General features: G+C 40.7%; 2 protein-coding genes across 2 annotated transcripts in view; both read right to left on the reverse strand.

Moving 5' to 3' along the window:
* Window positions 1–1,669: 1,669 nt before the first annotated feature.
* Ppih (peptidylprolyl isomerase H) lies at window positions 1,670–22,742 on the reverse strand. Its single transcript, XM_076860618.1, has 10 exons — window positions 22,659–22,742; window positions 22,283–22,347; window positions 21,959–21,982; window positions 21,680–21,724; window positions 21,086–21,128; window positions 14,998–15,090; window positions 10,423–10,510; window positions 9,671–9,711; window positions 7,966–8,055; window positions 1,670–1,843 (listed from the first exon to the last, which is right to left on the reverse strand). The coding sequence occupies exons 1-9, from the start codon at window positions 22,722–22,724 to the stop codon at window positions 7,987–7,989; spliced, it is 534 nt and encodes a 177-aa protein (XP_076716733.1). The 5' UTR covers window positions 22,725–22,742; the 3' UTR covers window positions 1,670–1,843; window positions 7,966–7,986.
* A 1,925-nt stretch (window positions 22,743–24,667) lies between these two features.
* Ccdc30 (coiled-coil domain containing 30) overlaps window positions 24,668–27,326 on the reverse strand; it is an 80,689-nt gene continuing 78,030 nt past the window's right edge. The window contains exons 13-15 of the mRNA XM_076862881.1: window positions 27,110–27,224; window positions 25,227–25,294; window positions 24,668–24,866 (exon numbers count right to left, since the gene is read on the reverse strand). Of these exons, the coding sequence (XP_076718996.1) occupies window positions 24,668–24,866; window positions 25,227–25,294; window positions 27,110–27,224 (382 nt within the window). The remainder of the gene's footprint in view (window positions 24,867–25,226; window positions 25,295–27,109; window positions 27,225–27,326) is intronic.

The following is a 27,326-nucleotide window of genomic DNA, read 5'->3' on the forward strand; positions in this document are numbered from 1 at the left end:
GGAGTAGCTGGGATTGTAGGTGTACATCACTACACCCAGCTACCTCTTCCTTATACTGATATTCCCCACTATAGCCAATGTTCTTTGGAAAACATTTGACTATGACACTATCTTACTTAAAATTTTTCCAGTGACTACCATTGCCCTTAGGATAGTCTAAATTCTTCACGTGGTTTACAGGGCTCTGTATGACTTCTCTAAACGTACCTCCCTACTCTTCTTTCACATTCCTTGTCCAAACTTCCAGGGGCTTTTTTAGTCATTTACTCCTTTGCACATACTGTTCTCACATCCTTTCTCCTCTTCTCCTTTGCTTACTTTTTCACCCTTTAGCTCTTGACACATATTACTAGGCTAGGAGTCCCTCCCAACCCAATACATTGTACTGCTCTAATTAAATCTTGCCTACCAACCTGTAAATTCCTTGAGCATCTAGCCTAGTGCCTAACACGTTAAATGACATGGTGTAGAAAATAAAGAAGGTGCTGGAAGAAGAAGTTATCTTAGATAGCTGGGGATATAGGCATGTATTTTTCTCATACATGCAAGGCCCTGGTATAGAGGTAGGGGAAAAAAGTCATCTGAGCAGCTGCACCACTAATCCAGGTGGGAAAATGCTTTCAGGAATGATGTGTATGGAGAAGCAGGTGGATTCCAAACCTGATATTCATCTATTGCAGCTTCAGATGACTTTTGAATATTAAAAAGAATATCTTTCCTCATTTAAAGGCATGCCCTGTAGGCTTGAGAGCTTTTCCCCAAAGTTGAGTTACAAAGACATTTAGAAAAGTGCAGTAGCACCCCTAAGAAGTGAGCAACTACCCTACATAACTGCTCTGAAGGGATGGCTTCTCAAGCAGAATACAAATTTTGTAACCTTTGTCTTTAAAATGTTACTTAGAAAAGCATCATACTTACTCATCCAGTTATTTCAATCAGCTCTATTCATGCTCAATGAGCATGACATGAAGATGAGTTGTTACACCACTGCAGAGATGGTACTGAAGTGCCACAGGACCAACAGTTCATGTTGAAATTCATCTCCAGTCCTGAAGTGGGAACTTGCTCCAGAGTTCTGCTAGTCCCCCTTGCCACCCTGAGAGCTCACACTATTCAGATATGCAGTGATCACACTACACGCAAATCCAGCTGACTGCCAATGTAAGGGGAAAGGGATTCATCCCAAGACTCTCCTTTGTAAGGTAACTTTCACCTTGTTCCCCACCTCTAACAGTCTTTGGACTAAGAACATAGTTCCTTCTTCCCCACCCTAATGTCCTGCTAATTCCAACCAATCTGTCAATACTTACCTCAGATGGCACCTCTTCCAAAAAAATCATTTTTTAACCTATCCCCCTCACCTTTCCATTTTGCTCAATTTTACCCCCACCCTCCACCCCTTGGGAGTCAATGGAGTACTCTACCATTGAGCCATACCCCCAGCCCTTTTTTATTTTCCATTTTGAAAAAGGGTCTCACTAAGTGGTTGAAGTTTTCACAAAGTTGCTGAGGCTAACCTTGAACTTTCAATCCTCCAGCCTCAACTTCCTGAGTCACTGGGATAACAGGTATGCACCATCATGCCTGGCCATCATAATCATTTAAAAATAACACACATACACATACACAAAAATCAAACCAAAACAAAACAAACAAAAAACAACAACAATACACAAAAACCCTTTATTTACAGTTGAAAATTTAAGCACGGACAATTGTAGTTCTGAATCTGTGATATTCCAAGGTCTCTTGATCAAAACAGGGTCACAGCAGGCAGGAGTGCAAACACAGAGGCCAGTCCAGCTTATATGACTCAAGAACATCATCCAGAGCAAGGAATGATCTACAATGGCAGAGACAGGGAGGTCAGTAGAGGATGGGAAGATAAGCAGCTCAAGGGAATAAGAAAGCAATATTCATGACAGACAATGCTTCCAGCTGTCCTCTATACTTCTCATCCTCTTTCCCAAAGAGTATAACCCATCCAACTCTTGATCATAGGTCAAACCTTTAGTTTCCTATAGAGAACAAAAATATATATTGGATAGGAACCAAAAAAAGGATACTAATATTTATGGCTAAACATATTATCTCATTTTTACCCTTCACAACTCTGTGCAATATATATTCTCTATTTGCAACGAGGCAAACTAGAATCCCAAGTGGTTCAATGACTTAACTAACATCAGAGTTAGTGAGACAGTGGTGGGACTTCTTGGTCTACTTGGCTTCTAGGCCTGTGTCCTTTTTATCAGGCTTTGATCACTCCCTGTGGAGCTCCTTCCTTACAGGTTTTGGTCCCAGGAGTACAGAGAAAGGAAAGCCCACCCTTCATATATATATTATATATGAATGAAAGATCTTACCTCTGTTTATTAAGGCTCAATAGCATTCCACTTAAAAATAATATTTCATACACACACACACACACACATATGTCTGTCTGTTGTCAATGGACCTTTATTTTATTTATTTACATATGGTGTGGAGGGGATCGAACCCAGTTCCTCACACATGCTAGACACGCACTCTGCCACTGAGCCACAACCCCAGCCCCAGCCTACCCTTCTTATGGTCTTGGTGTTAGCTGTACTAAAGGAACAGGATGAGTACATGCTACTATCCCTCTCCTCCTACTACTCCCCAAATGTGGATATACTCTCCTCTATAGTCAGTATGTCCTCTATGATGCCAGATTCAGATAGAAGTTTAACCCCAAGAGTCAGGTACATGTCTCTAATCCCAGCTACTCAGGAGGTTGAAGCAGGAGGATCCCAAATTCAAGGGCAGCCTCAGCGATCTGGCAAGACACTATCTCAAAACAAAAAGTAGAAAGGATTGGGGATATAATTTAGTGGTAAAATGCCCCTGGATTCAAACAAACAAACAAATAAAAACCACAAACAAATAAAAAGTTTAACTATGGGCCATCTGACAGTCCATGCTGTCAGAATCTTCTAAAGAAGAAAATTCATCTATAAGATTCTCCTGCCCAAAATCTTTCATTGGCTCATTGGACTAATTCTTTTTTGGAGGGTCAGGAGCCCCTTTGAGAATCATGGGAACACAATGGACTCTCTCGGGGAGAGGATTGTATGAAGCCCATCCCCTCCTCTCAGAAGAGCATAAGAATTATTTGCCTGGCACTGGCTCTAGCCTTCCTCCAGCTTCATTTTCTTCCACTTTGGCCATACTGAATTATTTGTGGTTTCCCCTACACTGTTCTCTTACCTTTATGCCTTTGCACATGCTTTGCTTCTGTCAGGAATGACCTCAGTCTTAATCCCTGACAAGGTCTATTCTTTCTTGTAGAACTTCAGCTGTTTCCCAATCCGCTCCAGGCAGAAGCAGGCCTCCTTCACATTTTCCTTGTTCTAAAACTTTTAATCCAGTGCTCCCCACCCTCACCTCCACCCCAGTACTGGGGATGGAATACAGAGCCTCACGAACAATAAGCAAGTGCTGGACCCCAGCCCCAGCTCTTTAGTCTTTGAGACAGGATCTTGCTAAGTTGCATAGGCTAGCTGGGTGCAACCTGTTATCTCAGCAACTCAGGAGACTGAATCAGGAGGATAATAAGTTTGAGGTCAGTCTGGGCAACTTCATGAGACCCTCTCCCCTATTAAAAATTAAAAAAGTCTAGTTTGTAGCTGAGCAGTAAAACAACTCTGGATTCAATCCCCAGTGACAGATACACACAGACACAGACAGACAGACAGACAGACACACACACACACACACACACACACACACACATGTTGCCCAGATTGGCCTCAAACTTGTGACTTTCCTGCCTCAGCCTCTTGAGTAGCTGGGATTACAGGTATATGCCACTGTACTCAGCCATGGAACCTATCAATCAATCAGTGCTTACTTACGGAATGAATGGAGAACAAGACCAATTGCAACCAATACATCTTGTATAATCTTTACCTACTGGAATGTCTCCAGGTAATTCCAGAATGGGGGATAGTGTTTCCTTGACCTCAGTCATTTAAATAGCACCTTAAGGGCTGGGGATGTATATAGCTGTGGCAGAGTGCTTGCTTAGGTATAAGCAATGCTGGTTTTGATTCCCAGCATTGGTTGGGGGGAACAAATAGCACCTTCACAACTACTACCATATTTATTGTCCACAGGTACAATTTTTTTAACATTATCACTTTTTGAATTTTAATATTGTCTTACTGTAAGCTATAACTGTAATATTATGTGTGTATTAATATTTTTTCCTAAGTACAAATATTAAAATAAAAGGTTGGTTTTCACACTTCTTTGGCAAGCAGGAGAGGATCTGGAAATTAGGTTAGGTTTGGCAAGTGCCCCCAAATGATTTTCATCTGTATGGGAGTTTAGGCAACTATGAACCAAAGAAAGCTCTCTACCACTTGGAACTAGTACTAGGTATGAGAATCATAGGGAGGCAAACAGCATATTAGACTAGCAGCGCTGCCTAACCTTACTGCCAGCCCTCTTCCAAGACACCGAGGCTATGAAACCAGAGCTACCACTGTCTCCCATGTACATGTAAGTAGCCAAGAACCCATTCAGACAATAGCAGGAAGATCCTGAGGTCAAGATTCCTTTGTGCTATAGCTAACCCAATTCATCATTAAAAGACTTCCCAGGACCCACTAAGATAAAACCAAGGTTTCTACATTAGGGCTGTGCAGACACCTTCATTTTTAACAAAATCAAAGTCAGATCCTGAGAAGGCAAAATATAAAAGAGTTCTGTGAGGAATTGCTCCATAGGAGGTACCAATGATCAGAGACCTCACCTGTTTTCCATCTCCATCCCAGCTCCTTCATCTCATAGATTACAAGATTAGAGATACTTATAACTTTACAGCTAGGAAGAAAAATGATGGGATGATACTACCTGTCACTCTGCCCCCAATATAGGGATTCTTGGTAATATGGGATAATTCAAGTGAAGATCTTATTTCAATATTTGGATAACAGAAGTATTCAATAAGGGATAACTGCTTTTATTAGTGTTCCTAGGTACCTAGGTTGAGAGTTCACTGGCTAATACAGTAGCTACTAGCCATATTTGACTCTTAAAAAAATTTAGATGAAATTTAAAATTCAGTCCCATGGTCACACCAGCACATTTCAAGTGCTGAAATGTCACATGTGGAAGGCAGCTACCATACTAAACAGTGCAGACAAGGAACATTTCCATTATTACAAAAAGGATTATGTTTTGGCAGTCCTGATGAGGAAGCCTCTGGAATGTAAAATGTCCATCTGAGGAATCTGTTCTACTTGGGTTGACAAGAGGGGCTTTCATGGGGGCACAGATTAGAACTTGTAGTAATTTCTATAAAGAACTCACAAAAATTACAGAAAAAGAGGCTCCAAAATAAAGAATTTCTAAACTTTATTCATTTTGTTATCTTCTGACCTCCAGTATAATCCATGGTCAATCTTCAGAAGGAAAAAGGACCTATGAGTACAACTTTAGTTACACAAAGAAATGAGTGGGAAAATGTAAGAAGGGCCAATAGCTACTGAAGAGGGAGAACAGGTTGAGTCCAAGGGGCCCTCAGTATCAGCAGAAAGGAAGGCATAGTGTATCAATGGGCCTAAGAAGAGACCATTTGGTTGAACAAGAGAGTGGTCCACTTGCAGCACTCAATATACACTTGTGCATTCCTTCCTTAGCATTTGCTCACATCAGTTCCCTGTCTAAGATGCCTGGCATTCTCCCTCTCTATCATCCCATGTATGAAATTTTTACTGAATGCCTATAAGTGCCAGATGCCTGAACACAAAGTATGATACTAAGTATGATACAAAGTATGGCCTGATATTTGACTGGACTCTATTTGGATAAAAGGACAGGAAACTTATCTTATACCATATAGAAAAATAAATTCTAGATAATTTAAAGAATACAATAAAACTACTCAAATACTCAAAAGAATACAGAAGACATAATGATCTGAGGAAATGTAGACTTTCTTAAGACAAAACTGAAAAGTTATAAGGAATTGACAATTTGACTTCATCAAAATTTAGAACTTCTGTTAGCAGAGGATATTTTCAACCTTAAATAACACAATGCCAGTATATTCTAGAGAACAGTCACAACATATAAAACAGAAAACTAATATTTATAATGTATAAATATTCAAATCATTAAGGGGAAACTATATGGTACAAATGTCTGATAAGAGTATTTATAATAGTTCTGTTTTAAATAAGATAGTTTCATATGAACCAAGAAGGACAAATTATCAAGACATAATGCCAAGCTGGGTGCGATGGTGCAAGCCTGGAATCCTAGCCACTTGAGAGGCTGAGGCAGGAGGATCATGAATCCAAAGTTAGCCTCAGCAACTTAGAGAGGTCCTAAGCAACTCAGTGAGATTGTCTCTAAGTAAAATACAAAATAGGGCTAGGGATGTGGCTCAGTGGTTGAGGGCCCCAGAGTTTAATCCCTGGTATCCAATCACCCCAAAAAGACATAATGCCAAATAGAAAGAAAAAAAAGAACAATCTAGTATAAATTAGGAAAAACAAATCCTTCCAAAATTAGATGTCCCAATGAACATATATCAAACCAAGAGGCTGGGATGTAGTTCAGTAGTACAGTACTTTTCTAGCATGCACTGAGGCTCTGGGTTCAATCCTCAGCACCACAAAAAGGAAAAAAAAATTCTCAAACTGATAAGGAAATGACTTGTGAGAGGGAATGTGGATTTCAGGGGGGGCTTTTATTTCATCTCTTTGGTGTGAAAATTTTCAAAAGAGATTATATTATTACTTGTGTAACTAAAAAATAAAGAACCAAATGAAATATGATAGGAATCTTGACTGAACTTTTAAAATTTTCTTTTTCTTTTTTGAGATGGGGTTTTGCTGTGTTGCTGAGGATGGTCTTAAACTCCTGGGTTCATGTGATCCTCCTGCCTCAGCCTCCTGAATTAGCTGGCACAAGACACCACACTTGGCCACAATCTTTTTGTTTTAAAGCTCTAAAAGTTACTTCGGGGGAAGTCTGAACATGTACCATATATTAGATAATATTATTCTGGTTATGTACGCTTAAGAAGTCTGCAATTTTAAAATGGGAAAAATGGAAAGGAGGGAAAGAAAGAAGGAGGAAGGGAAGAAAAAGGAGGGGAAAATGAACAAGAAAAAGGAGGAGAGGGAATGGAATGGGAGTGGAGAGAAGAAGGGAAAGCAAAAACAAATGTCAAGGCAAAACAATAAAACAAAAACAATAATCAATGGTGAATCTAGTGTTCAATGTACTGTTTTCCCAACTTTTCTGCAAATCTGGAAAAGAAGAAAAAAAGACAGACAAAATACCACCATCCCTCACCTAGATGGGAGTGACCCATTTTTCCCTTGTTGTCTCAAAACACTTAAAATGTCACTCTTATTAGTAGTGATCACCTCCAAGGATGTCTTAATTCCTAGGAGCTCTTGAAAGGTAGAGACCTTTGAATTCTTTACTAGCCTGCTGCCCAGCCCAGAGCAGGAAGTAGTATACTATGCGAAGGAATGGAGTTCATGAAGACAGAGCAATGTAAGGCGTTTAAAGTTAGGGCCTAACTGCAACATCAGTTCTGATGAGAAGCATGACAGATGTGTCTCCTGGCTGATCCCAGTAGAGCTGCCCAGGGTTGGAGTCAGGTCCTTCTAGTTGGACTAGTGAATGGAGCTATAGTTTGATAGTGCTGTTACAAACTGCCTGAGTGATTTTCAGATTGAGAGAAAAGTAATGTTCCTCCATAATCCTTTCTCTTTTGTTTCTTGTGATGACCCCAAGGGATAAGTATCCTCTCTTTCTGACAGATGAGGGGAAAAGCTCAGAGAGAAATTTTTCTAAGGTTACACAGAGAGGAAGTGGGTTCAATCCTATCCATGTCTTTTAAGTTTTTCCACTAGACCAAAACTGCCTTCTTTGGAGCCTTACTCCTTCCTAACAAATAGGAGAGAACACACTTACCTGACTCAGTCTTGGTCTGGACTACATCTCCCCACACTGTGAAATTACCACAGGCAGTTTCGGTTTATTGTTGGGGCCTGTGGGAACATTCTAGAAAGAAAGCGCAGTGAAGATTCATTCACTCAGGTACTTGCTCACTCCCTCAAACATTTACTGACACCCGCCAGCTCTCTCCCTATACTAAGGATTCAGTAACTCAAGAGACCAATATGAAAATATATGTCCTTGCACACAGATAAACCATATAACACAAATCAAAGAGAAAATGTAAAACACCAAGAAAATAGCAATCCTGTGATATATAACAATGTAATAAGTATTAAGAAATAGATGAAAAGGGGACAAATGGAATAATTAAGTGATGCTTAAAGAAGGAAGAAAGACAGTAGAATGAATTGGACATAACTTTCCTCTGCTCATATATGAATACACCTCCAGTGTAACTCCACATCATGTACAACCACAAGAATGAGAAGTTATATGCCGCAGCCCGGCTGTTATGCCTCCGGGTCAGGTCTAGATTTGGGCTCTCACAGTGGCGTCCCGCTCCCCGGGGCAGGGGGCCAGGGAAGAGCCGGCAACTGCCGCTTGGAAAATCCTTGCTGCGCCATGACCTGCTTGGGCAGGTGGCAGCCTCTTCGCCAATTCACGCACCCTCCAGTAACGAAAAGTATTCAGTAATAGCCTTTTGCTGCAACTTTTTTCCTGATAATCCTTCCTCCTCTGAACTTTCTTCTTTCTGACTAGAGTTCCCGGGCTTCCATCAACACATGCCCTAACTGCTCTTGGTTCCACTGGGGTGCCTCTTTCCCTTATAAATTTACTTAACACCCCTTCCATATTTTCATCAGAAAGACAATACAATACCCTGAGACAAAACAAGACACAAACATACTGTATCAATCTTCTCCATTTTCTCAAAATGGCCATTTTTCCTCTCGCCCTATCTGCCTAGGGACGAGCAGATTGCTCCCAACCAATCTATGGACAGGCAGCTTTTTTTCGTCACTTACCCCCGAGTGTCCCGGGGCTCCCCGTAACGGGCCACCATCTGCTGCAGTCCGGCTGCAGCAGTTATACCCACGTATGTGTGACATGTCAAAATACATTTTATTGTTATGTGTAAATAAAAAGAATAAATAAAAAAATTTTTTTAAAAGAAAGGCAGGGAAAAAAAAAAAAAAGAAGTCAAGGAAGGATTCACAGAGTGGAGACATTGGAGTGTGAATGAATGGGATCCCACAGGAAGAAAAACATGAGCACTCCAGGTAGAGGAAGGACATGAGCAAAGGCTCAGGAATAGGGAAGAGTAGGATGTGGGCACAGAAATGGCACAAATTAGAGAAGAGCTAATAGTCTGATGTGACTGGAACACAAAGGAAGAAGTGTCAAAAGAAGGGGTCATGTAGAGGTAGGCAGAGACCAGATCATGAAGGATTTTGAATGCAATGCTGAGAATGGAATTTTATCAAATAGGTGACAAGGTTATCAGAGGCCAAACCTCAGTATTGGCCAGAGAGATTAGTTTCCAGGGCCAAGAAAACTTGAGAGGCATTCCCTCCTGTTCCTGAGGCAATTGTGAAACCAGAGACAATAACAACTGGGCCTAACAAACTGAAGCCCACTCATACTTTATCTCCTCACTGCTAGTCAGATAGTAGCAGATCAGAAACACTGAGAAAGAAGACACTGAATAAAGACTTACCTCAATCTTTCTCATCACAAGAAGTCCATCAATGATTTTTCCTATAAAAAGAACATGAACTAGACTTTATTTTTCACATTTGCATAGCATTTTCCAATTCCCAATGCAGATTCTTAACTATTATCTCATTAGATCATCTTACTAACTTCTGAAAATTGAGATTCAGTGAGGTGAAATGACTTATCCAAGGTCACAGGTACTAAGTAGTCAGTTAGGGTTCAAGTTTAGGCCTAAGCAATTCCAAAGCCCCACTGTATCATGCTGCTTCTGTGGCATTTCTTTAATGATAGCATCTGGGCTTTCCCCTAGAATACATATTACCCAAAACGTTACATACTATATCAGATGGTCCTTTGTCCTTCCTTCTAGTTCCCTAACCACACATTTTCCCCACCTTCCTACAATATCCACCTTCCCTATTACTACCTAGAGAAGTTATACCATATGAACACTCTTTCTTTTGGTACCAGGGACTGAACTCGGGGGTATTCCACCACTGAACCACATCCCCAGTCCTATTTTGTATTTTATTTAGAGACAGGGTCTCAATGAATTGCTTAGTGCCTCACAGTTGCTGGGGCTGGTTTTGAACTCGCAATTCTCCTGTCTCAGCCTCCCAAGTCCCTGGGATTCTAGGCGTGTGCCACCACGCCTGACCACTTGAACACTCTTAGTGAGAGTTTGGAGACTGGATCTGGAAGCCCCACCCCGGGTTAGTAGGACTTGGACAATGGGACAGGAGTAGGACTTACCAAACACTACATGCTTCCCATCCAGCCAATCACACTTAGAGCAGGTGATAAAGAACTGACAGCCATTTGTACTGGGACCACTGTTTGCCTGATATAAATGAAATATATTTGCAGTAAGTTTCCCTGGCCATATTAGTTGAAGTGCAAGATTCCACAAAGAGACTGCTTCATCTATGCTCTCTTTCAGCAAATCTAACATGGCACTGATCATGATCCAGCCTCTTCGAGAACACTAGGATATGGGGAAGAAAAGAACACATAATTCCTGTCCCAGAGGAATTATATCTTTTAATAAATGTACATTTCTCCTAAATGATAGTTTTTCTAAGAGAAACAATTATTCATGGGCCATAGTTTGGTATATTTAGTCCAAAACTGGTTAAAAATGGATTTCAGTTACAAATTCAGTGCCTGCTAGGAAAAGACCTGTTGCCTATGCAATAAACTTTTTATCGTAAATGGCTTTACACCATCTGGGCAGTGACACACACTGTTAATCCCAGCTACCTGCGGAGATGAGGCAGGAGGATGGCAAGTTCAAGGTTTGGATTGGGCAACAAAGTTAAGACCATCTCAAATCAATCAATAAATAGCTTTATAACAAACTATCATGTTTGTTTTGTGATTGTTTATATTTACGGCTATACCTCAAACCTTTTATTATTGAATTTTATCATAAAAAGTATTATTTTAAATTGAGAATCTGAAACTATAGCTGTATCTCTCCTTTTCCTCTCTTGAAATTGTTTTAACATCATTATATTTAATAATGTATTATGAATGAATAGGTTATAGTTTCAGTGCAGTGATACTTACATTTCTCATATGAACATTTCTTACATGTATCACTAAACTGCCTTTAAAATGCTTGTATACAAGCAAAGCCAAATTGTTTCAGCAGCATTGCCTAACAAGTGACTATGTAACTATGTGAAAATTTTATTGCATAACTTCCCTTATTCTGGAAAAAATGAGTAGGAAATGGAAAACTGAAAGTGCTTCTTGTACTAAAAAGAAACATAGATCTCATAAAATTAATACTAATGAGATAAAACTGGATTTTTTTTTTTTTTTTAAATACCAGGAATTGAACCCAGGGGCACTCAACCACTGAGCTACACCCCAGCCCTTGTTATATTTTATTTAGAGACAGGGTCTCGCTTAATTGCTTAGTGTCTCATTAAATTGCTGAGACCAGCAGGTTGGGACTGGGGCTCAGTGATAGAGCACCTGCCTCACAAGTATGAGGCACTGGGTTTGATCCTCAGCACCACATAAAAATAAATAAATAAAAATTGTATCCATCTACAACTAAAAAAAAAAAAAAATTATTGAAACTGGCTTTGAACTCATGATCTTCCTGCCCTGGCTTCCCAAGCTGCTAGGATTATAGGCATGCGCTTGCCCAGCAAAACTGGAACTTATATTAAGTAGGTCACTAGTCTTAATCAGATAGTTTAATGAATTTAAAATGGTTGAGTCTGTGTTCAACTATGAAGGAAAAAAAAATTCATAAAATACTAGCAAAATATTAAAGCCAATATCTAGGGATAATCTCTAAGAATTTTATATTATGCTTTAGAAATCTCCTATGTAAGATGAGGCTATTTTAGTTTTTGTAAGATAAAGAGAGTAAAATGAGGTTATTTTTGGCATTCATACACGTATTCAAAAACATCTTGCCAGGTACAATGGCACATGCCTGTAATCTTAGCATACGATGAGACAAGAGGATTGCAAGTTCAAAGTCAGCATCAGCAACTTAGCAAGGCCCTAAGCAACTTAGAGAGACTCTGTCTCAAATAAAAATATCAAAAAGGGGGGACGGATGCTGAGGATATGGTTCCATAGTTAAGCGCCCCAGGGTTCAATCCCTGATACAACAACAACAACAAAATCTCAGCTGAGTACAGTGGCACCCACTGGAAATTCCAGCTACTCAGGAGGTTAAGGCAAGAAAATCACAAATTTGAGACCAGCCTAGGCAATTTAGCAAGTCTCTGCCTCAAAATAAAGAACATCTCATATATGAAAGTAAGGGTCTACCTGAGCTGTCCAAAATAGGTCCATGCTTTGGAACAAGGGATCAGAATTCCCAGGGACCCTATTCCATCTATCTTTGCAGATCATGTATAATCATTTTTTAGCAAACAAAAACAAAAAGTCATATGAACATTTTTGTAGCTCAGGAATACTCTGTCCTTAGGCACTTATTTATTCATTCTTCTGGTGGTATAGCTTATGTTTAGAGAATAAACTGTAGCTAGATAACCTAGCTTGAACCCTAACTCTACCACTGGCTATGTGACCTTACTTTAGACATGAGACCTATCTGTGCCTGTTTCCTCATTACCTATCTCAAACAGAGTTTGGAGAGTATTAATGTGAAATAAGGCAGGTAAGGTGCTTATTAAGTATCCAAAAAATGTTATCCACTATTCTGATTGTTATTCTGTCACTCATCAGCATTTGTTATAGCCTTTCTATGTTAGGAAGAAAGACCTGATAATCAGGAGACTCACTTCTGTCCTTGAAGAACTCAATGGAAAGATGGAAGCCAAACAACCATGCTACAAGACTCATAATAGCACAACTTGGCCAATAATGCCAGCCACAGTGGCACATGCCAGCAATCCCAGTGACTCAAGAAGTTTAAGCAGGAGGATTGCAAGTTTGAGGCCAATCTTAATAATAAGACCCTGTCTCAAAATGAAAAATAAAAAGGTCAGTGGTAAAGCACCCTTGGGTTTAATCCCCAGTACCAAAACCAAACAAACATCAACAACAAAACCCACCTTAGTTAGTATCAGCCTAAAGGGGACAGAAACCAAGGCTTCCTTCCATTTTTCCAACTCCTCCACAGGTGCTAGCACTATGCCATGACCAGAGAGGGGTTTTAATTCTCACAGCAAAGATAAGCCCACCTTAGCTGGTTTTGCACCTTTTACCTGGGCTTTTCCAGCCTGGCTTTCTTACTAAAGGGACTTGCAAACTGCTAATCTAGTCTTGCCCAATTGTTAGGGCAGCCTCTTAATGAATTCCTTGCCTCAATTTCCCAAATGCCACTTACACTACAGGTAGAGTCTTCATTCTCAAACACAAACTTGATCAACTCTATTCAAAAGAGTGTAATATGGCTCTCCAAAACCTATGAAAGCAAGCCCATACACCTCAACCTTTTTCTAGCCCTTCAGGAACTAGATCTACCTGCCCCTCCAGTTTCTCTACTGGCCATTCCCTCTCCCCATTTGCATCCTCTGCTCTCATTACCCTTATCACTTTCTGACCCTTGAATATTCAGCCCTGCTATTTTATGGTCTTGGACCTTTGCAGGACCTGTTTGCTGTACCTGAAATGCTCCTTTTTCTTGTTATCTAGTACAAAACTTATTTAAGAACTCAGATGTCCTTTTCTCCGTGAAGGCTTCTCCAACCCCTAGAAGCAATCATTCTCATTCCTCTGGGCCTTCCCAGTCCTTTTTATGTCCACAGAGGCACCCTCATCTTTATACCCTGATGGCACAGACTACACTATACCAAACTGGTCATTTTACCTGCATGTTTCCCCTGGTAAGTGGTAAGTATCACAATGGCAGGAATCAAGGCTATATTCTTTTTTTTTTTTTTTGGGGGGGGGTTGGTGGTACTAGGGATTGAACTCAGGGGTACTCAACCACCAAGCCACATCCCCAGCCCAGTTCTGTATTTTTATTTGAGACAGGGTCTCACTGAGATGCTTAGTGCCTCACTATTGCTGAGGCTGGCTTTGAACTTTCGATCCTCCTATCTCAGCCTTCAAGCTGCTGGGATTACAGACAGGCGCCACCACGCCCGGCTCAAGGCTATATTCTTATACTTTACCATAAGAACTGAAACAAAGTGGCTGTGAAGAGTGTGCAAGCAGGACAGAGAATATACATGTAAATATTAGGGCTGGGAAAGTGAGACTTGGGGTACTGATGGAGGGAAATTGGTGCTATGGGTGGGAAATGAGAGAGAAGAAAGAGTGAAGAATAAGGCAAAGGATGAGTGAGGAGTGAATACACAGAAGCGAGTATGGAAGAAAGTGAGGAGAACAAAAGACTGTAAAGAGGGTTGAGATGCCATAGATTATAAATGGGGTGGGACATGGGAGTAGGACTGATGAACAAGAGGTGAGTGAAAAAAGCAGGTGAGTAGCCAGCATGAAGCGTAGGTAAACAGCTGCAGTGAGTGAGTGATCAAGGATAGGACAATGAGTAGGTGAACACCAGGTCTTGAGAGCACAACTAGTTGCATTCTGAGCCATAAAGCTGAATGCCCAGTCAACATCCTGTCTCACACAAAAGTAAGAAATACATCAGAATGTGATTTTCTTCTCCATTTTCAGGTGAGAAAACTGAAGTCTGGGTAATAAATGCTAGTAGGCCTTGCCCAACAACCAGACTAAGGAAGGAGGTGGGGGTGGCAGATGTGAGGCCAGAGTCAAGCAAGAGAAGGAAAACATTTGCTCCTATTCAGAGACAGGATTGGGCCTCACATGGGCCCAGAAACCTGCAATCAACCTAACCCAAATTCTTGACTGAACCTCACTTACCATGGAAAGAAGGCCTGGAGCCGAGTGTCTAAGTTTAAAATTTTCATCTGCAAATGGCCCCCGGTAAATACTGGCAACTCCGGTACCATCTCCCTGAGCAAAGAGAAACAAAGAATTAGTGGTTTGGAGGGCTGGGCACCCTGGAAATACTAAACCCAAAGCCCAGCTTCTTTAAAGTCTACTTTTACTGTTCTTGGTTTCCTTGCAAACCACATCTCTTTGGTCCTACCCTGCAATCAAAGCAAGACCCAGGTAAGGCACCTGCAAGACCAGACTCTCACCAAGGCATCTCACAGACTGGATAAAACAGATCCTCTAGAAAGATCATTAAGGTAAGGGCAAAGTAAGGAACAACAGCACAGTGATCACATATATAATCCTACCATTCCCAAAGACTCTCATGAATGCAGTGACATAAAAGTACCCACTTAAGTGAGTACCACCCACTCCCCAAAATATCTATGAGGGTGGGTAAGTTCTTGGCACTCTGGTCTATACATGATACTACCCTCCTGTCCAACCAAAGTTGACTAGTCCAGGGAAGAATATCTAACCCATACTGGGCCAACTAGAATTCCATCTCTAGGAATCCAGAAGTGGAATAAATGCTCTCTCTGAGGTTGAATTTGCACCCAATGAATTGGGAAACTGGAGGTGACTATCTCTGCAAAGTAGACTAGAGGAGAGAAAGAGAACATAGTACAGATGTGCAGAGAGCAACAGAGAAACAGAATTAAAGAACCATGTTGGGGGGCTGGGGCTGTAGCTCAGTGGTGGGGTACTTTCCTGACACGTGGGTTCAATCCTCAGCACCACATAAAGATAAATGGATAAAAGAAGGTATTGTATCCATCTACAATTACAAAAAAAAAAAAAAAAAAAAAAAGAACCACCTTGGTTCTTTGTAGTTCCTGTTTCTATTTCTTCCTTTGATTCTGTGAAACACCCACCTTAATCATAAATTCCCAATTTCTGCTTAAACAAGATTTGTATTATCTCTTTGCTTTTAGAACAGTCCTATGGAATAAGTGGTATCATCTTTATTTTTCAAATAAGCAAACTGAATTCTGGGTAATAAAGTCTTAAACATAATCCCTGAGGTTTAAAAGGTAATACTGAGGGATGCAAAAAGATCAGTCTTTCCTAGTCAGTAAATAGAAAGAATATTGGATATGTGGTAGGACTGGAAAACACTGACCTAGGACTGGGGTTGTAGTTCAGTGGTAGAGCGCTTGCCTAGCATGTGTGAGGCACTGGGTTCAATTCTCAGCACCACATATAAATAAACAAATAAATAAATAATAAAGGTTCATCAACAATTTTTTAAAAAAACCAAACAAGCACTGACCTAGTACAGAATACAGGGTCCCATTCTGAGGTAAAGCCTACCAAATTGGATTAATATAAAACGTAAGCTTAGGAAGAAAGGAAAACTGTCCAGATTCAAACTTTTATTTGGATAAATATCACATTTTGTGTAGTGAAGGACCTAGATTTGAGTTCCAAATCTATCACTTATTAGCTAGGAAAGCAACTTCCTATCTCAGCCTTGTTGTCTTTTGGGGGGGGCAGGGAGTGGGGGGGTACAGGAGATTGAACTCAGGGGCACTCGACCCCTAAGCCACATCCCCAGCCCTATTTTGTATTTTATTTAGAGACAGGGTCTCACTGAGTTGCTTAGTTCCTCACTTTTGCTGAGGCTGGCTTTGAATTCGCAATATTCCTGCCTCAGCCTCCCGAACTGCTGGGATGACAGACATGCTCTACAGTGCCCAGCTTCCACCTTGTCTTCTTTACTTATCTAGTGAGTATGAAATCTCCACTCTTTTTGTTGTTGTTGGTACTGAGGAAGGCCTACCATGAGCTACATCCACAGCCCATTTTATTTTTTATTTTGAGACAGGGTCTCATTAAGCTGCCAAGGCTAGCTTCAAACTTGCAATCCTTCTGCCTCAGGCTCTAAACCAGCTGGGATTACAGGTGTGTACCCCCATGCCCAGCTATAAAGCTTTTTTTTTAAAAAAAAATTAATGACAAGGAAAAGGATAGACAATTTCTAAATATGAAAAATAAGGTGTGATCGTTGATTTTGGTGTTAGCTTTATCAGACTAAGGATACCTAGAGAACTGGCAAAACATTACTGCTGGGTGTGACTGTGGAGGTGTTTACAGAGAATATTGGCACATGGACATTGACTGAATAGGGAAAACATACTCTTGAATGTAGATAAGCACTATCCAAATGGCTGGGGGCCTAGATAGATGGAACAGACGAGCAAAAAAAAAGGGAAAACTCTCTCTCTCTCTTGTTCTTCCTTCCTGAGTGGGACACCTTCATTTGTGCTGCTGCCCTTTGGTGTCAGACTCCTGGTTCTTCAGTCTTTGGACTCTGGGATTGCACCTAGAAACCCTCCAAGGGATCTCTGGCCTTCAGCCTCATACTAGCAGGTGTATTGGATGTTCCTGGATGTGAGACTTCTGCTTCTCTGGTTCTTCAGCTTATAGATAGCCATCATGGAATTTTACAGGTTCTGTGATTATGTGAGCCAATCTAACAAATCTCTTCTTTTATAATATACATACATACATATATATTTACACACACACACTCATATACATTCATTTTGTTGGTCCTGTTTCTCTGAAGAACACTGGGTAATATAGGACATGTCAGTTTAAGTGTGATACAAAGTATATAGCCAAGTGCGGTGGTGCACACCTGTAATCCCAGCTGCTCAGTAGGCTGAAACAGGAGAACTGTGAGTTCAAAGCTAGCCTCAGCAACGGGCAAGGCGCTAAGCAACTCAGTGAGACCCTGTCTCTAAATAAAATACAAAATTGGGCTGGGGATGTGGTTCAGTGGTCGAGTATCTCTGAGTTCAATCCCGGTACCACAGGGGGGAAAAAAAAGTAGGTATACACACAGCTGGATTCAATGGCATAGTTACCTAGGAGAGGCTGAGGCAGGAAGTCCCAAGCTCAAGGTTAACCTGCACAAATAAGTGAGATCCTATCTCAAAAAAAAAAAAATAAAAGTCTGAGGATGTACCTCAGTGGCACAGCATGTGTGAACCCTGGGTTCAATTCCCAGTACCCGATTAAAAAAAAGTAGATACACATATTTTAATATATTAAGACTAGCAACTATAAACCAAATGCTAACAGTATATATTCCTTGAGAGGGGAGATTGGGCAGGATTAATTTTCTTCTTCACACTTTTCTTTTGTGACCAGAACAAAACAATAAATATTATTAAAACAAAAGGATAAATAGTTGAACAACTTTAGGTCTTAAATCCTACTTTTTCTGTATCTTACTCATTTTATCTTGTCTTCCCTAAGGGAGGCTCCGAGCAATTGCTTCTCTCGAAATCCAGCCCTGAAACTGAGCAATTATTTTCCAACCCTTAGGTTATCAACAAGTGGTGGGATAGTGACAAAACAAAGACCAGTAAGAAACCAGTCCCATCCCTATAAACAATCCCACAGTGCAAGAGACTATAGGAAGAAAGTAATGCTTAGAGGGAAACAGGTAGTGGAAACTGTTGTGAAATGGTAAGGATACCCTTGTCTAAAGAAACCAGTTACTAGATTTTAACTAATTGTCACTGTATGAGAAATGCAGGCCCAGTGAACACCCATTTTCCCTTTTTTTTTTTTTTGTGGGGTACTGGGGCTTGAACCCAGGAATACTTTACCATTGAGCTACACTCCCAGCCCTTTTGATTGTTTGTTTTGAAAAAGGGTCTTGCCAAGTTTCTGAGGCTGTCTTTTTTTTTTTTAAAAGAGGGAGAGAGAGAGAGAGAGAGAGAGAGAGAGAGAGAGAGAGAAAGAGAATTTCAATATTTATTTTTCAGTTTTTGGCGGACACAACATCTTTATTTGTATATGGCGCTGGGGATCGAACCTGGGCCACACGCATGCCAGGCGAGCGCGCCACCGCTTGAGCCACATCCCCAGCCCCTCTGAGGCTGTCTTGAACTTGCAATCCTCCTGCCTCAGCCTCTTAAGCTGCTAGGATTACAGATGTGTACCATTTTCTATTTTTCAAAGAGAAAACAAAATTCCAGAATGTTTTTGAAATTTGAAGTTTTAAAACATAGCGTAGATGAAATACAACACCATGCAGTTGAACTAAAACATATCTAAAAGCATGGCTTAGGCCCAAATCTGCCACTTTGTAATCTTACATAGAAAAAAGAGAGGTCTTTAAAACACATGAGATGCTGGGAGCAGTGGCATATGCCTGTAATCCCATTGACTTGGGAGTTTCAAGCAGGATGACTGAAAGTTCAAGGCCAGTCTCAGCAACTTTGCAAGGCCCTAAGCAACTTAGTGAGATCCTGTCTCAAAAATTAAAAAAAAAAAAAAAAAAAAAAAAAATTAAAAGGGCTGGGGATGTGGCACAGTGGTAAAAGCTCCTCTGGGTTCAAACCAATGCCAGAACCAAAACCAAAAAACATGAGAAAGTTGAGCATGGTAGCACATGCCTATAATCCCAGTGACTTGGGAGGAAGAGGCAAGAGGACTGTAAGTTCAAGGATAGCATCAGCAACTTAGTGAGAATCTGTCCCAAAATAAAACAATGAAATAAGGAAAAAGGGGCTGGTGAAGTAGCTCAGCGATAAAGTATCCCTGCATTCAATTCCCAGTACCAAAAAGACAAATAAAAATCCACTCATGAGCCGGGCACGTGGTACATGCCTATAATCTCAGCAGCTAGGGAGGCTGAGACAGGAGGATCATGAGTTTAAAGCCAGCCTCAGCAACAGGGAGGTGCTAAGCAACTCGGTGAGACCCTGTCTCTAAATAAAACACAAAATAGGGCTGGGGTTGTGGCTCAGTAATCGAGTGCCCCTGAATTTAGTCCCCAATACCAAAAAAACAAAATAAACAAAAAAATCCACTCATGAAAGAACTAGGCACAGTTATTCATGTCTTTAATCCCAGCAACAATGGAAGCTGTGGCAGGAGGATAGTAAGGTTCAAGGCCATCCTGGACAACTTAGTGAGACCCTGTATCAAAATAAAACAAAAAAAAGTTGGGAATGTAGCTCAGTGGAGCAAGGCCCTGAGTTTAATTCCCAGTACCAAAAGTCAAACAAATGAACAAAAGCATAAAGAAAAGAAAAACTGGTTTATTCAAACAACCTCCAAGGTTGAGGTGGAGAAGAAGACTCGATATGAGGACACAAACAGTGTAGTCACAAGAAAGTCATGGTTAGCAGTAAGTCTAATCAGCTGGGCTCATCCAAAGAATGGAATAAATATCTCCCCAAAACTATCTACCTCTTTTTTTGTTTTGATTCCTTGATCACTAATCAATTACTGATTAAAAACTCAGCTTTGAAAAATAAAATAAATACAAAAAGCAAGCAAACAAACAAAAAAGCCCACTGCTTTCCAGACACTAAAGTTCCAGACCAGAAATGGAAAACAGAACATAAGCATTCAGCTCACTGAAAAAAGAGACTTACTTCCATTTGGAAAAAACAAATTGTAAAAAATAAAAAAAATTTGCAGCTGAGTTCTTAGTTTCATTGGAACAATCAGTATGAGTCTCTCACAGATCATCTGTATGTATGCCAGGCAATTTCAGTTTCTATCCCAGAAGACTGAGGTTTAGATCAAGGAAATCAATGACTCAATAAAAATGTGGATATCTATTATTTAAGGGTACTGTCAGTTGTAGTCAGCCTTCTAAAATACATCCCCATCTCTATACTTTTCCCATCAAACTTTGTTATTGCTCTCAAGCCTGAAGACTGGATTCTTGTAGTAAAAGTAGCAATAACAAAATAAAAACTAAGTCTATGGCCAGGCACAGTAGAGCACACCTGTAATGCCACCAGCAGCACAGGAGGTTAAGGCAGGAGGATCCCAAGTTCAAAGTCAATCTCAACAACCTAGCAAGGTCCTAAGCAACTTAATAAGAACCTGTCTCAAAATAAATAAATACACAAAATAAAACAAAAAGGGATAGAGATGCGGCTCAGTGGTTACGTGCCCCTGGGTTTAATCCCTGGTATTTAAAAAAAAAAAAAAAAATTCATCTATGGATCTTTGATAGGGAAGAAACAGTACTTACATTAACGAAATCTCCACCTTGAATCATGAAGTCCTTTATAACCCTAAAACAGAGAGCAAAAGATCCTAAGAGAAGATTCTATGGTTTAAAAAACATATTGACTTACTGGGTGAAGTGGTGCACACCTATAATCCCAGCAACTCAGGAGGTTGAGACAGGTGAATTGCAAGTTCAAAGGCAGTCTCAGCAACTTAGTGAGGCCTTAACCAATTTGGCAAGACTGTCTCAAAATAAAAAATTAAAAGGGCTGAGCGTGTGGTTCAGTGGTTAAGCACTCCTGGGTTCAATCCCTGGAACCAAAAATAAAATAAGAAATGAGGCAAGCATGGTGGCACATGCCTGTAATACCATCAACTCAGGAAGCTAAGGCAGGGGGATCCCAAATTCAAGGACAGCCTCAGCAACTTATTGAGACTCTGTCTCAAAATACCCAGTACTGAAAAAAATAACAAATAATAAATAAGAGATTTAAACATTCTCAGATTTTGGTATCCATGGGCAAGGATGTGGGGGTTTCTAGAACCAACCCCCCATTGATACCAAAGGATGATTGTATTTGTGAAAATCCCGAGAATATCTCACCAAAAGCCTTACCTGTGAAAGGTGCTCCCTTTGTATCCTATTGGCACCCCATCTTTTCTATAACCAAAAAGAAAGAGACTTGGAATGATATCAGGTAATCATAGGCCTTTCCAGTTTAGGACACACTGGAGCCAAAGGAACTCTCCTAAAGAAAGTGGGGAGAAGAGATGTATAGAAGGTAAAAAAAGAAAAGAGAAACACCTAAGGATAGATCCCTGAGGTATTCTCTTCTATGACTCAGGGCTTTCCAATGTTTTCCCAACACACTCTCAGAAGTAGGCAGAGACTGACCTGAATTCTCCAGTGCAGAACTGCCTAAAAGGGAAAAGATGAACAATTCAGTCACTATGCCATCATAGTTGTGTGCACCTCTAATCTCAGGAGAGGATGAAGGGGTATAGACATTGTATCCAGCAAACTCACCAACCAGACAGCCAAATGTCAAGACACACAGGCATAGAGCCTAACAACATAGGTTGACACGAGAACAATAGAAAAGCAGTACCCATTCGGACAGAACAATACCCAGAGAAAACAGATCTCAAGGGCACTGAGTGGACAGAGGCAGATGGGTGATTCCGCGGATGTCCAGCTCCTGGTTCGGTTATTCCTTACCTAAAGTTCTCGGCTGTCTTGGGTACAACGTCTGCAAACAGCTCGATCTTCATGCGGCCAACTTCCTGCAAGCGGCAGGAGTCCTTGTGAAGCACCAGCGCACGACCGTGATGGGCTCACGGTCTCGGCATCTCCCACTTCCACCTCCACCTCCTCCTCCACCTGCCTAGCTTAACCTTGCGTCCTGCCCAGTCCTTCCAGAAGCAGGGTGCTTGGGTGGGCAAGACTCATACCTTCCCGCCCCGCCGGAGGGAAGGCTCCGGTGCAGTTTCACACTCTGGCTCCCAAGTCCTGTCCCTCTGGGTTGGTGAGCTGTGCCCGGCTAGCCCCGTGCGGTTTCTCTTCGCGCAAATCTGGGTGGCCGCCTGTACCTTACCTGGCCGCCAATGCTGACATCAAAGAACACCACGGGATTGACAGGGCTTGAATTTGCCACCGCCATGGTTCCAACCCGGAAGCAGAAATCTGGCTTCCGGTGAACTAAACCCAATGCTGCGCCGGGTGGTGCTGGGGGGGGGAGGGTTTGGCGCAGGCGTAGTAGAAGTCGACCGGGTCCGGTCCCCCGACGCGAGGCGCGATCCGGTTGGCTCGTGGAAGCTGGGGGCTCTCCGGGGAAAGGAGCGCGCGAGAGGGGAAGGAGGAGGGGGAAAGTTCCGGCATCTTTTTGCTCAAGGTCGACAGGCATCCCACTGACATGGCTGTACTAGTACAGTGTAGATTAATCTTTACATCCAGGGCGTTTTGAATAAGCAAGCCTTTCAGCTCTTGAAGCCAGGACCTCCAAACCAACTGTTTGGTGGTTGTTGTTCTACTTACAAGGATCTCTGTTTTGTTCATCCTCGGTATTGAAAACGGCTTGGCACATAAGGCTTGCTCAGTACTTGGCCCTTCCTTGAATTCAGGACACTAGAATCCTAATTTCAGTTCTGCCATAAACTTTTAACTCATTTCCCATAGAGCAACTCGAGTTTTTTAAACAATCTTTGCGCTTAAGAAATAACTCCTGGCTTCTGATATTTAGAATAAAATTCAGCTTCCTACATCCAAAACCCTAAATGCAGCAGTCTGGCCACCTGCAGTCTAGCCTCACCTCAGATGACTCACCCTCAGTTACTATTCTGCCTTTCTCTTCCTCCAGGTCATTAATATCGCTACTTTCCTTTGGGTCTTGGTGGTACATGTTAATTCTGAAATATTCTTAGAAATCCTTTATAGGGAAGGCAGGGTAGCTCCTTGTAATTCAGGGCTCAGCCCAGGGGCAACCAAACAAAAGCCCTTTGTCACTCAGATCACTGGTTTTCTTTTTGCTGCTCAACTGTTCAAAATTATATGTCTTCATCGTTCATTCCCTGCCACACACAGCCTCCTCCCTAATAGTACATAAATTCCACGAGTAAAAACTCTCCTAGTCTGTCTTGTTCACAGCTGAGGCTGCGTTACCTACTATCAACTAGCATATAATAAGTTTTTGTTAAATAGACCCAGTGAATTGATTGAAAAAAATGTTACCTTGGGCTAGACTCAGAGTCAGAGCACGCAATTGATACAATAGCTATTATTTCCTGTATCCTTGGATCATCCTTTCTAGTGATTGAGGAAGTAAGGGTTACCTATAAAAATTCAGTGCCTCTAAAATGGGCCCGGTGGCTGCACACTTGTAATCCCAGAGACTCAGAGGCAAAGGCAGGAGTATCACAAGTTAGAGGCCAGCCTCAAGAATTCAGCAAGGCCCTAAAGCAATTTAGCCAGACCTTATCTCTATCCCTAAAATATAAAAAAAAGGGCTAGGGATATGGCTCAGTGGTTAAGCATCCCTGAGTTCAATCCCTGCTACCAAAAAAATAAAAGGATGTGGGATTAATGGGGCACAGTGGCACATGCCTGTAATCCCAGTGGCTTGGGAGGCTGAGGCAGGAGGATTACAAATTCAAAGCCAGTTGGATATATGACCCATTGGTTAAGTTCCCCTGGGTTCAATCCCTGGTACACCAAATAAATAAATAAATAAATAAAAAGGAATTATACAGGTTTTTAAAAAAAATATTTACTTAAATGTGATTACATTGTTTTTTCTTTTAATTAATAAAACTTAAAAATACCCATGATAATGGAAAAGAATGCTATATTAACCATATATATATACTCTGAAGTAAAACCCAATTATATCATTGAACTTCACTGTACTGATCAATACAAATCATCTCAGGATATAAACAAACTTGAGAAATCCATTTTTTAGAAACTGTTTAATGAATTATCAGCAATTTTGAAGACTCCTGGCTGACATACAGTGAGAAATCTGGAATCTTCCATGTCATAGTTCACTTTAATGTTCAAGCTTTAAGTTAGCAGGTTTGATCATTATAGTGTTAGACACCAGCGATTTTATAGTTCTGACTTTTGGTCTTGTTTTTTTAGGCTGTGTGCTTCTTTCAGAAAAGCCATATTTATGTATCCAGTTTCAGAATTCTGTGAACATGAAAGAGACTCAGGGGACTTTGAAACTCCCATTGCTGCTTCTGATTTATGTTCCTTAGTCCCTTGAAGATTTCCAATGGATTCTAACAGACGTGCTCCTGAAAAACTAAGAAAGAACATGAGTGAGGGCATTGTATGAATAGAATTGCCTGGTAGAAGTTTGGGGTTACAGGGATGTGGCTTCAATAATATTTCAGTTTTTTACAACTCTCAAGCACAAAGAAAAAAAGAACAGATAAAATTTACCTTTAACCTATTCTTGTAGGTTACCTCCCATCTTACTTAAATAGGATTCTGTGGGGTATGAGGGTGAAGGGTTGGTGAGGGGACAAGGAGTTAGGAGAAGATTCACTTACTAATTGTAGAAAAATACTCTTCAATGCTATGCTTTCTCAAGACAGCAACTCAGAGCTAGTTAACAGCTATGCCTCTCGGGCATGCAGATGACTCTATCGATTTTACTAACCTAGATCCTGGAAAAGGCAATATTTTCTTTAGTACGTCAAGTCCAGGGATGTCACTAATTGTTGCTTCCTAAAAGGAAAGAATGGACTAATATTAAGTATTATAATGATAAACCATTGGCAGTGTGATTCTAGAATTTATATATATGAATATATAATATAGCTATAATACCTGAATATACTACACACAACAAAAAGCATAAAAGGGTATAGAATGAAAAGTTGCTTGAACAACACTATCAGTAAGTCAGGCTCTCTCTCTCTCTTTCCCATATATAGTCTATATTGATTGCTATATATATTTATATAAACTATCCATATAATATATAGATTATATACATAGTCTATCTCTGTCTGCCTATCTTTCTAGTTTTTACACGATTTTATACATTCTGTCTTCATCTTTCTTCTTTTCTTTTCTATTCATATTTGGAGAACATATACAAGGGTCTTATTTTTTGTTGTTATAATAGCATTGTTGACAAATAAATCACATACCACAAAGTTCACCCTTTAAAAATGCTTGGAAGAGCTTGAGTATGGTGGCACATGCCTGTAATCACAGCAATTTAGGAGCTGAGGCAGGAGGATTCCAAGTTCAAAGCCAGCCTCAGCCACTTGGTGAGGCCCAAGCAACTTAGTGAGATCCTGTCTCAAAGCAAAAAAATTAAAATGGACTGGGGATGTAATTCAGTGGTAAGGCACCCTGGGTTCAGTTCCCAGTAACCCCTCCCACAAAAAAAAAAAAAAGCTTGATTCAGTGCTTTTCTATGTATTCACAGTTTTGTGCAACCATCAACACTATCTGATTCCAGAACATTTTTATCACCCTCCAAAAAAGCCCCACACCCATGAGCAGTCACTTCCCATTCCTCTCTCCTGCCAATCACTAATATATTTGCTGACTTTATGGATTTTCTTATTCTGGACATTTCATATAAATGGGATCATATGATCCTATAATATGTACCCTTTTATGTCTGGTTTCTTTCTTTCTTTTCTGGAACCAGAGATTGAACCCAGGGACACTTAACCACTGAGCCATATATCCAGCCCTTTTTATTTTTTTATTTTGAGACAGGATCTCACTAAGCTGCTTAGGGTCTTGCTAACTTACCTGGGTTGGCCTTGAACTTGTGATCCTCTTGCCTCCAGTCTCCCCAGTTGCAGAGATCACAGGTGTGCGCCTCTGCACCCAGCTAAAAATTCTACTTTTGATGAAATATGCAAAATAACTAACATAGCTTGGAAGCAATTACTCTTTTGAGAGTAAAGATGCATTCTCAACAATAGTGCCCAACAAGCAGGATCTACTGTTAAGTATCCTGGGGAGGGATGTCTTACAAATGATACAAACAGAGAAGGAAGAAAATAGCCTTTGCCTTGGATTCAGAATATAATTTTTCTTACTGAAGTCCCTCTTTCTAACCTGCTTACCATCCAGACTCTAGACCTTGTCTCACCCTGTACTACTTTCTGCCTCTCAATATCTCAAATATTTGTGGAGCATCCATCTGCAGATACAGCAATATATGAACTACAGTTGTTGCTCTCTAGGATCTCACTGCAGATTAATGAGATAGAAAAGAAAAACAGCAATAACCACTATATAATATGTTAGAGAAGAAGCTCAGAGTCATACATGAATTGCTTTGGAATCACACCATTGAGTTTTAAAGCTGACCCAATGAAGAGCAGAGTTGGTCAACAGCATTTGCAGGGTTTGCTACCCTGGTATATGTGTAGCCAAGGAGCCTCTTTGCTACAGCCCACCATGAAGCCAAGAGCACAACTAGAGCTATATAAAGTTGAAGAGAAGAGAGGGTACAGCAAACTTAGCAACTAAACTTCAGATTAAGGACCCAATAAAAAGTGCATATCTTACCTCTTTTCTGCGAATCTGGATGTTCCATATAATGCGCTCTAAGAAGCTAACTTGCTGCATGAGCCGGAAATGATTTTCCTGTAATTGCTTATTTTCTTTATCCAGGAAAAGTGCTCTAACAACAATATAAATCAGAGACATAGCTGGAAATGTCTTTTTCTTTCTTTCTTTCTTTCTTTCTTTCTTTCTTTTTTTTGGGGGGGAGGGGCAGTACTGG

This window comes from Callospermophilus lateralis, chromosome 7 (assembly GCF_048772815.1).
Source record: "Callospermophilus lateralis isolate mCalLat2 chromosome 7, mCalLat2.hap1, whole genome shotgun sequence".
NCBI lineage: Eukaryota > Metazoa > Chordata > Mammalia > Rodentia > Sciuridae > Callospermophilus > Callospermophilus lateralis.